At 38.9% G+C, this 19,308-nt stretch overlaps 1 protein-coding gene across 1 annotated transcript in view; it reads left to right on the top strand.

Annotated features, from left to right (window-relative positions):
- LOC141441930 (uncharacterized) overlaps positions 1-13,276 on the top strand; it is a 75,120-nt gene extending 61,844 nt beyond the window's left edge. Inside the window, exons 3-4 of the mRNA XM_074106820.1 lie at positions 10,756-11,624; positions 13,086-13,276. Of these exons, the coding sequence (XP_073962921.1) occupies positions 10,796-11,624; positions 13,086-13,276 (1,020 nt within the window). The 5' untranslated portion in view covers positions 10,756-10,795. The remainder of the gene's footprint in view (positions 1-10,755; positions 11,625-13,085) is intronic.
- The last annotated feature ends 6,032 nt before the right edge of the window (positions 13,277-19,308 follow it).

Raw genomic sequence — 19,308 nt, 5'->3', positions numbered from 1 at the left:
CGTTATTCTTTTCAGACTGTAAATTGTAAGTAAATATATCCGCGCTCCACAGCCAAAAAGGCGGGAGAAAAAATAGAAGCCAAACAAACAGCTCGGTCGCTTATACTAACACTGGATGAGTATAAAATAAACAATCGATCTCATATTATTAAAAAGGTAGTGCGTCTTTTACCATAGAACTATCGATAGGGTAGCTTTAACCCGCGGCTTCGCCCGCGTTAGAAATACCTTCACGCGAAACATTTACACTAAATACGTAGATTAGATTAGATTCGATTTATTTATTACCTTTTGAAAAAATACATTATAAACACATGTCAGTTAATTACAAGAAATTCACAACAGGATCGTCAAATGTATACAAAAAAATAAATCTTATTACAATAAATTGTCAGCCAGAATAAAAAATAAAAAAAAACATTAAGAATGTCAAATTAAAATTCAATATGTAAACAATATTATGTAAACCGTACACTAACAATAATATTTATTTAAAAATACCTCATCCATGGAGCTATGGACATGAAAACTCATAACATTAAGTAACATAAGTGGAATGACGGTGTGTAGGTAGGTAGTATGGAGAGGGGGGCATAGTAGGGTACTTAACGTTTAAACATCCCTAAAAACCAAAATAATATGATTAAATTAAAAGTTTTAACTTAAAATCATAGCTTAATACATTGCGAATGACTATGGATACATTTATGTTGATAATTTAATTAAGCTACTAGATGTGAATACTTAAATGAAAAAAGGCATTTGACCCGCTATGCCCCGTGTATAGGGGTAAAGTGGGGTCTCCTATGGGGTATTGTGGAGTGCTCATAATAAATAACGAAACACAACTTCCAAACGAAATAGTTTTATTTCTTAGCAACATAACGACAGTTAAAAAAAAAACAAAAATAACTACAACACTAGCATAACACATTCAGTACTAATCACAACCATAAGTACGTTTTAGAAAGGATCGGTGTTCAATTTCATTAAATTTTTAAGAAAAACACTGGTTTTTATATTTTTGTTTATATCACACAAACGCGTGCCGCAATGGCGTGGCTCGCCTATGAAGGTCGTTCGCCGACTAAGAACCAATCATAGCGACGCATTTGTCAGTTTGTACGGCGTTCGCTTCGAGCTGCATAAGGCTCGCCCCGCTATGCCCCGTGGCCCCGTTATGCCCCCCCTCCCCTATATAGGCTCTTTTTTAAAAGGACTTGGTTGAAAATCTTTTTTTTTGTATAGGGCTGAGTAGTTACTGGTGGGAAGGTACGCGGATATTCAGCGTTTTTGCGACTTTTATTAGTTTTGCTAGATGTTATTAAAAGAAGTGAGGCCATCCCAGCCCATGCTCCAATGTCCCATTGCTGGGCACAGCCCTCCTCTCAGAACAAGAGGGCTTGGGCCATAGTTCCCACGCGGGTCCAGTGCGGATTGGGAACTTCACACGCACCATTGAATTGCTTCGCAGGTTTGTGCAGGTTTCCTCACGATGTTTTCCTTTACCGTAAAGCTTCAAATGTAATTCCGCACATGAATTTCGAAAAATTCAGAGGTGCGAGCCGGGGCTTGAACCAACGACCCTCTGCATGAGAGGCGATAGGTCAAACCACTTGGCCACCACGGCGGGGAAAAGAAGTGATGATCAGGGTTAAATTTTTATGAAAACTAAAGACAATACCGATGATTAATTTAGCGTGATCATTCAATTCTTCAATTCAATTCTTGCTATTTGTCTTTCCGTTGTGTTGATTATCGTGGGTAGTGAAGTCTAACAGAGCGGTCAAAACGCTGGAACATTATTCGCCATTTTATGTACTAATAAATCAAAGTGAAACAAGCAAAGCATTTTATCCAAAAAGCCTCTCGATTCACAATTATTCAGTTCGTTTGCATAACTTTGCGTTGATCCAAATAAGCCTCCAGTCGTCGTGGCTTTAAAGTATTTACTCCGAGGAGTCCGTTATATGGTGGGCGGCATCCAATGGTGGGCAGCACTCAATAAGTTGCACTCAATGGGTAGTCTAAGGCCGAGGAATAATTATAATATGCCTTTGTGATTTGTGATGGGCTTTTGCGTCCCACGGGAGTATTGAGAATATTGTAAAGCTTTGTGTGCATATAACAAGACCCTGTTATTAACATACTTCGTGATATCTAGTTTCTAGTCTTTTGTTAAGAACTAAAGAGATAGACGCTTGCATCAGGAAGGCAACCATCGGAGACAAATGATGACAGATTGTGAGGAGTGTAACACACACTAACACACACACAAACATCACGCCTGTATTCCCAAATAGGGTAGGCAAAGCACACCAAACTTTACCGCTGCGGAGCCACTTTTAGCAATTTTAGGTTTAAAGTTTGACATAAACGGTACAATAGTGACAGCCTGTCGCCTACACGGTACACCTTAACCTATATCTTTTGTCGCCTCTTACGACATCCACGGAAGAAATGGAGAGGTGTAATTCTTACCCGACACCACACGGGGTTAACACCTATCTATGGGCTCTCAAGCAGAGGATTGTTGTGGGTTGAACTTGAAACACAGGCACCTCTGAATTTTTCTGAATTCATGCACGAAATTTGAAATTTACCATTAGAGGAAACCTGCTCACATCTGCGAAGAAATTCAATAGTGTGTGTGAAGTTCTCGATCTGCACTGGGCCCGCGTGGGAACCACGGCCTAAGGCTGATCAGAGATGTGAGAGGATGTTTTTTTTATTCAGCTGGATGGCAAACGAGCAGGTGGGTCTCCTGATGGTAAGAGATCACCACCGCCCATAAACATCCGCAATACCCCTGATTGCAGATGCATGCGTGAGTAATGTGTTTTCATCGGAAGAAGTTGGATCTCAATCAATACGACGGGACCAGAGGCCGTATTATCTAACGTTCTGAAGCTCGCGATTGCAATCAAATTGTGTTAAATGGAAAACGAGCAAGTGGGTCTCCTGATGGTAAGAGTCACCACGACCCATAGACACCAGCAACATCAGGGGGATAGCAGATGCATTGCCAACCTAGAGGCCTAAGATGGGATACCTCAAGTGCCAGTAATTTCACCGGCTGTCTTATTCTCCACGCCGAAATACAACAGTGCAAGCACTGCTGCGTCAGGGCAGGATTAGCAATATCGGGCGAGATGATCTTATATCGAAGTGACGTCCACGTTAGAATACCTATTGAAGAAAAATCTTAACAAATGCATTCATTTAGTTATTTGTAGAATCAGTCAGTAATATCAGGCTAAGTTTACGTGCATTATCAACAGCGATAAAAGCGAACATGCTATGTTATTGATAAATTTATTGATTTGACCGGACTGGGTGGAGTGGAGGGTCAATATTCTTCCATCGTGCTCAAACTGTTTCGTTCAAAGTCGTTATTCAAAAATAATAAAACATTGGAAAGCGATCTTAATAATCACGTAGTTACATCAAATATTTTATTGAATTATCCAAACGTCTCTCGGATACCACAGGGGACCGTAGAGCTGGCAGCTTCCTCGCACAACGTATCAATCAGCATTGCTATACAGCGAGGAAATGCTGCCAGCATCTTTTGGGTCTATGCCGCGGGGGGATACTTTTTCAAATTTCTTTTAATTATAGTTAATAGTTTGTTTTACTTTTATTAATATTTTTAAATTAGTGTAATTTTAATTTATTATTGTGTACAATAAATTAATCAATATTTTGTTATGAGCGGAAGTAAAGACAGAAGAACAATAAACAGGACAAGCTAAATAAAATCGTTTAAAAATCGCAAGTATATTGGACACTGTAAGATGTACATCCGGTTCGCTACCACCTTCGTACTATCTTATACTGTTTTTGCAATAATACTTGGTTCTTTGTTTCGTGGATTTTACAAACTGCCGGGAAATTATTACCTAACAAAAGGTAGTCTTAACTCTTTTACTTTACAACGCGTAAATTTAAGTTTCATGACACAATGGAATCGTACGTTTGCCTTGTTATATATATATATTGGGCAAAATGAATTTATAGGTAAAGTATTAGGAGTGAAATATTTTTTCTTGCTCTCAATCGCTTGTATCCTGACTAGTAAGTCCAAAGTCCGAGTTGTTATTTCGGATCCTTTGAAGTACCTCCAAGAGTACTTGAGTCGTCCGCCGAGGTGTCTCGGACTCTAGCACCGAAGAGGGTACGGTTACGTCACGGTACAGAAAAAGTCTTAATTCCTCTCGGTAAAAAGGTAACGAGTATTTCTCTGGGTTGAATAGGTACGAAAACAATGGAGGACATTGAGGGATCGTGAGCTCAACAATCAACATTCATACAGAGTACAGCGAACCAACTGATTCATGTACTCGTATGTTCGGGATGTAGATGCTCCGTAACAAAAACACGCAAATTCGAGAAAACTCAATTTTAATCGCGAAAAAACCACCACCACGTTCAAGTAAGAAAGGGCGTACCTAAGAACTCTGTGCACCCGCGGCAGCTAGCATACCTAGGCCCTAAGGATTATCTATCAACGGAATGTAAGATTTTTTAGAACTATTTTTTTTTTGGTTGCGTTGGATGGCATAAAGCTCGCATCTTCAGGACCGGACTCACGAACTGGAACTGTTTTTTTTTTTAATTTTGGCCATTATCACACTAAAGTCATTTGCCAAGCGGGAATCGCGCTCACGGCGCGGGTGCCACGCGTGCGGGCGCGGGTGCATGTAAAATCAGTCGCGCGCGACGCGTGCAGCAGGGCTACTACGAAACTCGAAACTCGAAGTTCGTGTCGTGCGGTCCCTGACACTTATGCTATTCAATACGAGAGCGAGAGGGACGGTACGATACGAAATTAGAGTTTCGAGTTTCGTAGTGGCCCTGCAGTTAGCGCTGCTCATAATTACTATGGTTCAACAGGCGTCCACCCGCCTTGTGCAAACCGCGTCAGCTAGCGTAGGACATTACTTTCTGAACTTCTTGCGCCTGTAACTCTGATTTTTTGATACTTTCCACTTATTTATGTTAGGTCTCTATTATAGATTTATGTTATATTATTTAAAGCATTGTATTGTACCTTCCACTAGCTATTTTAACTTTTAAACTCACTTTTTGTTTGTCGCTAACTGAATGCTCCTCTCATCCACTCAAAGGTTGACTGGTAGACATCTTTGTACATATATCTCAATGTCTGTCAATTGTGTTTGTTACTTTGTACAATAAAGAGTTTACATACATACATTTATTAAGCATTCTGTGAAATTTTTCCTTAACAGTTTCAACGCCTTCATTTCGCCACCAACAAAAAGGGATAAGGAAAAGACAAGCGATGAGTTTTCCACTTATGCTAATGAAGCGCCGTCTCGAGGGTGACGACTCATCGACGGAGAATAAAAGCAGTGAATATAAAATTCAAATAGGAGCTAAAGTGAAAACAGCTTAAAAATATTTTAAGTGAGTTTTGTGATCGCATCCACTCTCATGGTGGATACGGAATGTTAAAACGTGTAACATGTAATGTAATGTGGGGATGATTGCTCAGAGTGAAACAAAATAATGTTTTTTTTTATAAATTTATTCAAAATCTCCCGTCTATCCCACTAGTCCCATTGATGGGACAACTGAGACGATTTACTCCCAGTAGTCCCATGGGACAAGTGGCACTAATTCAACTGTTTTGCCGTGCCAAGTTGTAATACAGAGAGATCCGCCATATTCCCATTCTATATCTCTATCTCGCTCATCCTTGGCATACATCCCACTCTCTTACTCACACCTACGTTCCGTTTCCCACATGTAATATCCAAAAAATCGCCCAAGTGCGAGTCGGATTCGCGTACCAAGGGTTCTGTATTGTAAATATCTATTGATACCCAATCTAGTGTTAGCAGAGTCTTGCTTCTAATATAAGCAGAATGTACGCAATAGGGTAATTTTAGATTTTTTACTGATATAGACAAACAGACCCCCCGACGCTAAAAAGAGGGGTACGATACGTGTTATAAGTTTGTAGCCTATGTTAAACACTATTGTCAGGTTTTCTTGGCATCGTAGCTCTCAAACTCATGCGTCATTGGTCCATGGCCCAAGGAGTCATGATTTTGTTTGACACAGGGCTTAATGCACCGAAAATGGCGGATCGCTCAGTGGAGACCCGTCTCAATCTGGGGCGTGCATTGAGGGTAGACAGCCCTAGTGTTTCCTACCCTGCTATGTGCTGTGTGGAGGGGGGGGGGGGTCGGTGAGCTACCGCAGGCGTAAAAAAATCAGCTGCTTATCCCTGACGTTGAAATTGATCCACTGCACACCAATAACTTACACTAACTCGTCAGTCATAAATTAATTAAATACTAAAGCCGTGGTGGCCTAGTGGTTTGACCTATCGCCTCTCAAGCAGAGGGTCGTGGGTTCAAACCCCGGTTTGCACCTCTAAGTTTTTCGAAATTACATTCGAAATTTACCACGAGCTTTGCGGTGAAGGAAAATATCGTGAGGCAACCTGCACCAACCTGCGAAGCAATTCAATGGTGCGTGTGTTGTTGGTGTTGTTCAAAATGTGGATGGGGATGGGAATTGAAAACTTAGCAAGAAATAGCAACACACATAATCACCAACTTTCGCACATTAGTAATAGGTACCTTCGTATGGCATCCACTTTCAAACCTTACTGCTCTTACGTCATATCTGACTTTTTCACACCCGCTAGAAGTTAATAATTTTCATAAGTAGGCCACGCCCACGAATGACGGTCATCAGTCGCCGCTTTGATCTGGCGTCAAGGCGCGCTGATGTGGGGCAGAATGTTGCGGCAAATTGTATCCGGGCCCTTTACTCCCTGGGTCAAGTTACAAGCGATTACTTTTTAGGGTCGTACATCAGTCACCAAAAACGGAACTCTTAGGGTCTCTACCCACTACACCGTATCATCGTGTCGTATCGTATGTTATTTTGTTGTGAGGATTCAAGTTTCTACCTATTTATCATACCGTGACCGTAATTTTAACCTGTCAGGAACCGGCTGTCAAGCGCATAGGTACCATCAGCCAAATAAGGAGTCTACCAATTTTTAAACAAGTTCCTATCAAATTAATATGTCGCTAAAGTCGAACTTTCAAGTTGTCAGACACGTCTATTGGCATTATTGTTTTGTGACATGCAAACGATTATCAACTTTAGGGTGGTAGACCACATATTTGGCTGATGGTACATGATACGCGACGGCGACGGTTGGTTAGGAAACGAGTGAGCATAGTCTCATACCTACTTAGTTTTCAATACAAAGTGTATATTTTTACCTCACTCGTTACTATTACGGTCATGGTATCACTTTGTGTTCCATCCGTCCGTCTGTCAAGGCCCTTTTTAATAGTTATTTGTGTCGCAAGGGAGCAAAATGGTGTATTTACGGCGAGGGCGTACATTGAATCCAGAATGTAGCGAAGGATTCTACAATAGAATCCTGAGCGCAATGAGGGATTCAAGTGTTAACGTCCAAGATGAAAATAATTTTGCTCCCGAGTGGCTCATACAACTTTTCACACCGAGCATTCAGAAACTTGAAAAAAAAAAAGTGTTCATGCAGCTTCTCCACCTCCACACCGTAAGAACACACACAAATCACACAAACCCATCTATCAGCATACTAACTACACTGGCGCGTTTCGAGCTCATACTCAGAGCAACACAGCCGTTCACCATACAACCAGATGTTAGACTAACATTTGGTAGCATGGTCAACGGTTGTGTTGCTTTGTTAGACTATGAAAAACTCTTTATTGTACAAAAGAAAAGAAACAAAATACAGTTGACTAACTTTCAGATACATGTATTGTACAAAGGCGGACTTTTTTCCACCGGCGCGGCGAGACGAGACGAGATTTTTAATCCTCTCCTAGCGCATCTTTGGTGGAATTAGTAAGGATTGACGAGGATGTGCGAGACTTGAATTGAATTATTTGTTGGTATAAAAATGAACCGTATTGCTTCCGACATAGAGTATAACTCTACATCGAAAAAACGATTCTCGCGTGTCATCGCGCCGGCCGGCTCGCGCGATATCTTCGGTGGTAATTTTTGGTGGAAATGGGTCCGCGCGATTTCAATTGTCGTCCCGCCTGGCCTCGTCGCGTCTCGCCTCGCTGGTGAAAAAATACCTAAGGTATCTCAACCGTTTATATTTACTAGTTGTGTTCAATACTTTTCTTCTTATCGCTTATAGCTTGCGCCAATCGGCGCCTGTAACAATGACGCAACCGCCGTGGAAACATCGCAGGCACTAAACTTCTGCCCATTCGTTAGTTCGTCGCCACTGAACACCGATCTGACTTGAGTACCGTCGCCCGCAGAAGTGTTTACGGCTTCGGTTTATGTATATCGGAAATAGGATTTTGCCAATACGATATTTGGCGACTCCTGAATTTGTTATATCCTGTAATTATTATGAAAATATAGATATGCAGACAATGTTTAGTGAATAAGCCCTTTCTAAAACGCGTTTCTATATGCAGTAGATATGGTGCTAGTTGCGTGTTACTTCGCACCCTAGTAAGTCTTTCAAATCTTTCTAACTCTGTTACAAATAAAATTTATGTAAATTGTTTTTCTGTTCGATAAGATAGCACATCTTATCTACCTTTGATTTATGAAATAAATAAAAAATAGTAAAATATCGTATTGGTCTGGATGTTATTTTTCTTAGTTTACCTACCGGTAACTGACTTAGCGACAGTTTTTTTACTTAAAAACTGACCGTGATTGACCTCTCAGTGCAGATGAGGCCAAAGGTTGATGATTTATCTTTGATTTGAAGACTGGTTTGATATTAGTTATGGTTACAGTAACGTCGTAGAAATAGTAAATCACTTGGTAAATCATGGGAAAATGAAAATATGATAAATATTGTTTTGTTCATGCTATAGATAGGTAAGATACGGCTTATTTACTTAATTCATCTGGTGCAGAAAGCTACACGATGGTATAAAAAATAAAAATAAAAACCATTTGTTTCAGACAATAAAATTGAATCAATAATTTGTTAGTAACAGGGTAATAATTTTTTTTTCGAGATAGGTCTCGTCTATTTCTTTATGAGGACAGTATAGAGCTAGAAGAGAGACGGATGAGAAGTTACGAGAGCTACATATATACTTATTGTGATACCTACTCATGCAAGGGTATGCTTTCATTGAGTCAGAGGCGTGCAAAAATGCGACCATTGGTCTTCTGACTCAAATATGTCACTGTAGACAGACAAAGACATATTTTAACGCTACTAATATTTTTCTTTAAAAAGTTTAATATCAAGTCTAATGCGCACTAATGGTAAATTAGAGTATATCATGAATTATTAAACACTTTCACTTTAATGAACTCAATCGTTTTGGTGGTGAGTGTACGTACACCTCACTGATTCACGCGGTTGACTGAGCAATTGATTAGTGAAATCATAGGTGGGTGTAATTTAGACGTCGAATGATGTGATTCAGCCAACTTAATGCTTTTCTACAAAGGGACAACTTTTTACCTCGTTATGAGAAGGAATCAAGAGAAAAACTTGAGGAATTGTTCAGTGGCGAAACGTAAGTTGGCTGGGCGACGCCAACTTACGTTTCACCTGCCTGTGCCTGCTAGAAACCGCCCTCTTTAATTTACCACCTGCCAGGAAAAGTAGTTAAAAGTCCAATACAGCATCCTTAAATTTAAATAATGAATAAAAAATAGCCCAAATGCGTGTCGGGCAACGCGCGCTGCGGGTTCTATACTGAAATGCTATAAATATTCAATATTAGCTTTTGATGGATATTGTAAAGTTTTCTAAGCGGTTGCTGAGCACTGTGTACGTGTATAAAGTCGACTACTTATTGTAATTTTTCCGACATTTCATGCTAACAGTTTAGCTTAATAGAGGGGAAAAATAGAACTCTAAAAAAATTAGGACTTTAAAGCTTAATATTTTTAAAACAAAAAAAAAACGAAAATTTATTTTGGTAATATTGTAATGTTTTTGAAAGTCCTTAAAGCATTTGGAATGCTGTACCTGATTTGTTTACTAATGGAAATCGATATTTGATTACCACAAAAACAACATAGAGACGAATTAAGAACTTCACCCTTTTTGATGTCGTTTGAAAATACAAATTATAATATATATAATTTGTTTTCTGTATCGCTTACTATGTCTGGTGTACAATAAAGAGTCTTTGTATTGTATTGTATTATAAACTGAACTCGAAATCATTTAAGTCAGTGTCTGAAACAATCTCTCTATTTTGAACGAATTATCCCAGAAAATAAAATGTAGGTATGTACATACACTATCAACTCCAGCATAAAATAATTTATATATTTACATACGACCAACCAATAACTGGCACAGGCCTCATCTCAGAGTGAAAAAGCTTGGGCTGTAGTTCCTATGCACCCAATGCGTATGTATATAACCCTCCTTTTACTTGCCGTAGTCGAGTAAAAAGCATATTTATCTGGTGGTTTTAGGAACATACTTCATTTCACAACTTTACCGCGTCCAACTTTGCAACTCCACGTGTTTCACATTAATTAGACACCGCCAAGAATTTCTTAATTGATTTATCGACAACATTGGAAAATTTAATTTTCCGCAAACTTTACTTTTTGAGTTGTAATTCTTGTGATTCAGTTTCGCTCTTGTTCGCTCCTTTCAAATTAACTTTAAGTGTCTACGACCCGCCATTAATTGTTTAAGGATTCCCAAAAGAATTTCAGCTGAAACACTTGTTTAAATATGTTTTTCTTTTTCAGGTAAAAGTGTGATGATTGCGGTGTTCCAGTGGTAAAATTCATGATGGCTGTGAACAGCCCCGGCGGCTACCCCCCCGTTTCTCCCAAACCCCATACCCCTAAAAGCCCGCGTCACTTTGTCTTCCCTCAAAAAAGCCCCTCCATCACCTCCAGCACTTCATCGTCTGGCTACTACACACCCCAGTCCGGATGCAGTTACGACAAGCACAACCAACCCCCCAAATCCCCTATAGCGCATGGTCATCGTAGTCCTATGAGTCCCAGACATTTTAATTTCCCTCAAAAATCTCCATCGGGCCGCTCCAGCCCTTGCAACCCTCTCGACCGGCATCAAGGCTTGCACTACTCCGCGTCTCTGAAGCACAGCCGTCGCGAGAAGTCCCGATCACCAAAACCACCGCCAGTCCACATACACACCAACCCTGGCTACGTCTCCCCTAATCGCACGAGAAAATTATACGGGTCAACTTCCACAGTGAGCTCCCCCAGGCTGGTGACGTCTCCAAGCATCGTATCGAGCCACACGGACGACTCCATGGACGCGATGCCAGGAACACCTTCCGCCATCATAAACGACGCAGACGACGAGGCTACCACAATCTCATCGCGCATCTGTCGCAAATCTACATCAGATTTAACCGACATGACTGACGATACCCCTCAAACCAGATCGACCAGCATAAGCAGACCCTGTTCCCCAATGAGAAGAGGCTCAATGAAGGGAGGCCTAGCTTATTTGGCTAGTAGAAGGGGCTCTAGAGAATCGACGGTGTCAAATTGCGACTCCGTGGAGGATATTGGCCCTCTCAACTTTCAGAACACGATGCGCGGCCGGCAGCGGCGAACTTCCAACTTCCTTGAGCTGCCAGGTGAGCCGCCCACGTTTATACGTTTACCTAAACGTTAGCAGACAATTACTTACTCGGGACGTTTCAGTCTTTAATGTAATTATTCCAACATTGTGTTCGAAAGCTCGTTCGTGCCTCTTGAATTTTAAATCAAGTTTGAACGAACTTCAAATTCCAATATACCTTCGAGTTTATCGAATGTTTTGGAAAAACTTTGACTTACTTGACTATGATTTAACATAGATTCGAAAAGTTGGATAACAAAATGCCATTAGAATTATAACATCGTTATAGCGCGGGGTAACTTTTCTCATCATTTAACCAAGTTCCTGGACTTAACGTTGGAAGTTTTTTAAGTACTTAAGTACTCGCGTCCGTTACTCACAATTTAGGAGTTACTAAATCAAATGTTTCTAGTTTCTAACTTAACGAATGCATTTTAATGCGTTAATAAAATCTTTAAGATATAAGTCAGATTTTCCTGGCTTTTGAACTTTGGAATATTTTTAATCGGTAAAGTAGCGTGAGTACGTGAGAGAACTGACACGCAACATAAACGCAACTTATACATTTATAATATTACTAGAGGGTATTTCGGAAACGAATGTAACGACTTCGACAGTTGGTTAGTTTTCTGGAAAAAAATATTATTCCATTCTGTTCGTCAGATTCAGATAGATTGTGAGTAAATATTGGACCGAATATTTTCTATTGTCAATCAGACAAAACTAAAAAGATGAAGCGCATCAAAGTTCGGGAGACTGTGAAATCAGGCTTTGCTAAAAAGTGTCACTTTTTACCCGACTGCGAAGAAGGAGGGTTATGTGTTTGACCCATACATACCTGTACCGATTTTGATAAATGATACGTCATTGGATTCGTCTTAATGACGCGAGTGACACAGGGTACATAAAATTCTTAAAAAACATAATGGCGGATTTTTGGCGTCAAATTGTGAGTCTTAAATTTTTTTTTATTCAAACCTGTTGAATAGGTTATAAACATGAAGGGATTTAAAAACAGATTACAAAAATATACACAAGTTATGTGTTTTTATTTACCGTTTTCACAGAAATATCAAAAAGGTATGAAATAAAAAAATAAATTTAAAAAATCAAAACCCGACTGCGTTATAGACCACGTTGTTCTTGTTTTCTTCTTTTTAGTATTTTTTAACGCAGTCGGGTTTTGATTTTTTAAATTTATTGTTTATTTAACTTTGTGATGTAAATCACGCGGGACTTGAACTGGCTTTATCTCCATCATTTTTTGTTTGACTGACAAAAGAAAACGTGTTCAATATTTTATGACCATCTAACTGACAGAATAATCTAGTCTAGTAGTGCTGTGTGGGGAAAAATCGATTCAGTTTGGTCCTCCGACAAAATACGTGTCTTCGAGTTTCAGCCGGCGCGAAGCTCGGTCACTTACCTCTCTCTACTCCTTCCTCTTAGTACCTCTGATATCTCGCATCTCTTTCAGTGGTGGAGCACTCCCGCCCCCGCGTCTGCTCTTTACCAGAGAAGCCGTACAACCCTCGCATCTCGGACGACCTCTACCGCCTCCGCACCTTCAGCATCACCACGAAGGGGGGAGTGGTCAACTGCGGCGACTCCATCTGCAACCGTCGGTCGCGGTCCAATACCTCTGTTAATTCTACTAATAGCAGGTAACTGATTTACATATAATAACATCATCGTCATCATCATCCCAGCCTATATATGTCCCACTGCAGGGCACAGGCCTCCTCTCAGAATGAGAGGGCTTGGGCAGTAGTTCCCACGCGGGCCCAGTGCGGATTGGGAACTTCACACACACCGTTGAATTGCTGCGCAGGTTTCCTCACGATGTTTTTCCTTCACAGTAAAGCTCGTGGTAAATTTGAAAGAAAGAAACAACTCAAGACAACAATATTATTAGGTACAAAAAAAAATCAAATGTGGAATTACACATGAATTTCGAAAAAATCAGAGGTGCGAGCCTCGATCCTCTCGAGTAAGATCCTCTGCTTGAGAGGCCATAGGTCAAACCACTCGGCCACCACGGCTTCAAACATATAATATATTAGTACCTATACATAAATCTTCTCATCCTATGTAAAGGCAAGTGTAAAAATATGAACTTATTCAACGTTTCAAAATTATGTACCACCGACTCTTATTCCAAAGTAATAAGGCAGTGGTAACATATTTTTGAGTGGTTCGAATATATACATATGCACTTGACTGTATACTGTTGACTGTATCTGCATTAAAACTATTTAATCCTCCGCTGTGGCAGATTAGTATCTGCCACAGCGTGCAAAAATATCTGACATGTTGTACCGGCCTTAGAAATAGAGTCGTACCTATCAGATATTTATTGCACGCTTTGTAGTGTCAGGTGTTGGTACTGGTGACTACAGTTTTCACTTAGAGATGATGTCACGCCGCGGGGCTCCAATATTATAGGGCTTGGGCCTTAGTTCCCACGCGGGCCTAATGTGGATCGGGAATTTCACACACTATTAAATTTCTTCGCAGGTGGTGCAGGTTTCCTCACGATGTTTTCGGATGTCGCAACTCGCATATGCATTTTTAATATCAGTAAATTAATGTACACAAAACTCACGAGTTTTCTATCAGAAACAAACAAGCGCCATGCCTTAAAAGCAATTTCGTAAAAGCACTCAATTGAAATCTAAAAACGTTTTAATTACGCCTATAACAAACATTTTTACACCCAAGATGAAGAAACAAGGCCATTGTGTGGGTGTTTCAATCGGCTCGTTCAAGTTTATGAACAAAAATTGTTTAGTAGCATAATTCGGTTTTTGTGGACTAATACTTTTTTTCTTTTAACGGCTCAAAAGTTTGAATAAGCCGGCACAAAGAGGACTAGTAGAAAATGCTAAATAAAATATTAACAACTTTTACCTTTGAGGAGGAAAAAACACATTGTTTTTTAACAGCGGACACAGCCTTAAAAATGTACTTTTATTTAATTTCTTGTACATACTTTATTGTATATAAAACACAATAATACAAAGAACAAAGGCGAACTCATCCCTAAAAGGGATCTTTTCAAGCTTTTGGACAAGTAACCTTGTTATGGGGAAGGCCATGTCTAAGAGACGTTTTACGGCTGGTGTGATGATGATGATGATGATGCCAATGTTTTAATTTTTACTGTTTTTATTCACCTACCAAACTATGCACACAGTTCTGCCCTCATTGCAAATTTTCTATCCCTAGGGGAATTTTGTTAAATCCGTCCTTATGCCTACATTATGAAAGTAAGCTTTTTTCAATTTTAGCTTTTCCTAGTAATAATTTTATACAACATTTTACCTTGAGATTTGCTACCACACGTGTAAGAAAGTATGTATGACGTATGTGTGATTCAGAAACCCGCACTTCTCCGTTTAAAAAAAAACATCCTCCTTTATGCAGGGTAGGGTAAACCTATCCTAAAAAATCAAACTTTCAATATTTCATTCTACCACTTCGTTACTTAATTCCTTGAGCTAAACCGAGGACATACAGAGATGGCGAAACCGACGTATGCTCATTCAGAAATTCACCCATTTCCATTTCACAAAAATCACATACGTGGGACGGGGGACCTTGAAAAACAATATTTTAACCAAAACTGTTCCGTTTTTACCATTTCAACTAGGTACGGAATCCCAAAAATGACCAAAGTTCCTCATTTTCTTAAATCGAGCACCTTAAGCCAAAACTACAATGGCCACAAAACCTTGCTTAGTTAATGAACAGTAGGCCAGCGTATCAGATTACCTTAGATTTGTGACTGATGACCGCATCGCGTGACCTAGCTGACCTACTGCCAGTAATATGTATTAGTCGTCGCACCTCAAAGGGATGTTTATCTACTTTAATAGGTACTCTATCGTTTGTAAGGAGTCTCTATCCGCTTGTAAGCTTGTACCTAACTTAGGGTGAAGCCGTCATTTTTTCAGCTGTGAGACGCTTATTTTCGGTCGCGTTATATCTGTTGCACTAGGTTTTATACAAAAGCCCAGTTTGTGCCACACGGCGGCTCAAAATGAGTTGTAAACAAATAGTATTGTTAAAAGTAATGTTATTGTATAAACCCAAAATTACGCGACCGAAAATACTCACAACACAAAGTGTTACGCTCGTGTAGCTTTACCCTTAGTTTTGAACCACTTTCAGTGATCGGAACGACTTCAAATTTGGTGCAAATATTATGTTTGATGTGATGACAACGCAAATACAGTTAACGCATTCACTGCCACCGACGCATATATGCGTTTTCGGAACTTCGCCCAGTGCCGCTGTCTTAATTATTCATACATTTTGAATGTGGTTTTTGCACTTCTTACTTGTTGAGGCACTCTATAGGTTTTCGATCCCACTTATACTACTAAAATATAATTTAAAATGATTGTGTACTTAGGTCGCGTGGATATCAAAATTAAATTTTTTCGTTGTTAATAAATTAAATACTTGATTTGAGATTCATTTCAAATTCATTAATCCAGACTCCGCAAAAAAGGTTCTTAACAGACAAACAGACAAAGGGATCTTTATATTTATATGAAATATGATACCAATTATGTTATAAAACAAAATAATTATTTTTCCTATAATTCGACAGTTACTTGTTGTAGATGTGTTGGTAAATCTTAACATGAGATTAAAACTGGGTCAGGTTTTCTTTACAAATTGTTGTTTTGTGATTTGCATACGCGTATTTTCAAAATGGCTCTCTATGAATGTAGTATAGTCGCACCTGTCAGCGTGGTGAAATAGGGCCTAGGTCATACATTTTCGTCGTTCATTCCTGGTCGACAATTACGGGTCGTACTTTAACCGCACCCGAAAGAATTAGTGTAATTTGAGAACAATCAGTCAACGTCGGCTGGCGTTTGCATTAAACGAACACTATTCACGGAGTAATTCATATTATTATGCAAATGAGAATGAATTTCTTTATTAGGTAGATAGGTACATAATTTCCCAAGAGTTAGCAATTTACTTATATCGATACCTACTAACAGTTGCCCGCTACTTCGTTTGCGAAAAATAGATACCTTTAACGTACGCCCGCGGAAACTAGGTATACAATTGTTCGGGATAAAAACTGTCCAATGAAGGATAAAAACCACCCATGAGAACTACTGAGAAGGGGTCTAAAACTTCATACCAAATATCATCACGATCGGTTGAGTAGTTTAGACGTGAAAATGTGGTAAAAAAATATATCCATAGAGTGCTGTGGGGTAAGCGTACGCCGCAGTGGGAAAGTGTACGCAATCCTATACATTTCAGTCTGAAATACATAAATAAATATCACGGGACAATTCACACCAATTGACCTAGTCCCAAAGTAAGCTTAGCAAAGCTTGTGTTATGGGTACTAAGCAACGGATAAATATAATTATATAGATAGATACATACTTAAATACATATTAAACACCCAAGACCCGAAAACAAACATTCGTATTTTTCATACAAATATCTGCCCCGACACGGGAATCGAACCCGGGACCTCAAGCTTCGTAGTCAGGTTCTCTAACCACCATCTGGTCGTCCTAGTCGTAATATATTAGTAACGATTACACACGTATTTGACGATTTTATTTTAGTTTAAAAACGTATCCATAAACAAGTTTAAGAAATCACTGTTAATCAATAAAAAAACTTTTTTATTCTTTATTAAACCCGATTTTCGAAGTTATTAAAAACCATTTTTTTAATAACATTTTGGCAATCAAATGCAAATTATATTCCCAATAAAATCCCACAGTATACGATAAACTGCAAAGGCGTTTCCGTTTGACGTTAATATTAATTTATATGAGTCTGGCTCATTAATTACGGACTTTTATTAATAAAACACAATTAAAATGCCATTAAGTGCGGCGCAGTGGCCGCCGGTTGACAGCTTGAGAAATGATCTGTCAAATTGTGTTGGTTCGTGTTGAACCCTTGGCATAATGGGTGGTATAGGTTTGTCCTTGACTCTTGGATTCCATGACATTGTGGAAACCGAAGGGATGTATTGTGGATACATTTTTATAATAGAAATGGGAATTCCATTTGGGATGTTCACCCATTTCTAGTGCACGTATTGACATGTCCGAATTAGTAGATCTCGTGGCAATGCATAAATTACGTAGTACCGTATTATTACCTAAATTGTACCTTTTGAAATATTTGTTTTTGCAAGCCTTTGTTTAACTTCTAAAGTTTGTTTGTTGGTGTCTAATTTCACCTACTTCTAGTCCAATGATTGTCTTGTAATTTGCTACGGGTATGTTTGTCTATCTGTTACCTCTACACGCTTAAATTGTTGAACCAATTTTGATAAAGTTTGATATGGATATAGTTTGAAAACCTGCGAAGGTATGGTTTTTATCTTGGAAAGTTGCATAGTTTCGGCAGAATAGCGACAAACTTTGATAGACGATGTCTCGGGCAAAAGCTAGTAAGCGGGGCACTGGCCAAATATAAGATTATTTTGGCAGAACCTTTAAAAAAAGTCGAAACATTTCGCCTTTTCTCTTTGTCAACTAATATTTTTATTTATAAACAAACAAATAATATATACAATAATTAACAAAAATAAATAAAAATTGAACTTAAACTAACTTACTCTAATCCTAATGTTACGACACTGCTTACGAGCAAGTGTGATGAAAAAGTATATATTTACAAATATCACCCAAGTGGCTGCTATTGGGCAGGGTGCCCATAAGGCTGGCTGCGTTTCCTCGTTGTATGGCAAGGCCAATACGTTAACGGAGGAAATAGCCAGCCTTATGGTCACTTGTTTCTCTTTTAGTCTGACAAAAATATACTCGTTTCTGAAAAAAATAAAGTTTTTATTCGGAACTTAGAAAGGAAATGTGAAATTAAGGAAAAAGGGTCAGTGAAAATTAAATTTTAACAATTTCACAGTCCCCGTTATTTTTAATTTCTTTAATAAACCCTTTTGTTATGAGGAGCTTTAGATCCTGTTTTGATTAAATTCAGTATTATTTTTTTCCGCTGAAATAAAGTTATTTGATTTTTTATACGATAGGGAAAATGAGAAAGCGAAGCACCTGATGGAAAGCAAACACCGAAGCGATAAGACTGTTTATTGTTTTCCTTGGAAAATTTGTATATACCATCAGCCAAATATGTGGTCTACCACCCTAAAGTTGATAATCGTTTGCATGTCACAAAACAATAATGCCAATAAACTTGTCTGTCAACTTGAAAGTTCTACTTTAGCGACATATTCATTTGATAGGAACTTGTTTAAAAATTGATAGACCACTTATTTGACTGATGGTACCTACCTTTTCTTTCTTTGCTGCTTACTATGTTATGTATGTTCAATAAAGAATGTAATGTACCAATAATAACAAACATATCAATTTAACTTACATTTTACTTTAACATAGAAAAGTTGGCTAAAAGCAATATAAAAGCGATTTCATAGATGACATCACGATAACGGAAAAACGTAATTACGCGTGCTTTTTGATAACGCTGCGATTGTTCGAATAACTTTTTATTTATTATAACGATGTGATGCTTATCAAGAACTAGTTTACGTCCGTGGCGTTGCCTCATTGAACTGCGCTAGCCCGTGGGAATTTCGTGAAACGTCAACATGGTCCCAATTGCGTAACAAATTACAATCAAATAGTATTAGTTATTTTTTTTATGTGGTAGAGCCTTACTGT

Source organism: Choristoneura fumiferana, chromosome 24 (assembly GCF_025370935.1).
Source record: "Choristoneura fumiferana chromosome 24, NRCan_CFum_1, whole genome shotgun sequence".
NCBI classification, from domain to species: Eukaryota; Metazoa; Arthropoda; class Insecta; order Lepidoptera; family Tortricidae; genus Choristoneura; species Choristoneura fumiferana.
The sequence above is the reverse complement of the archived record's forward strand: the minus strand, read 5'-3'. Positions and strand labels throughout refer to the sequence as shown.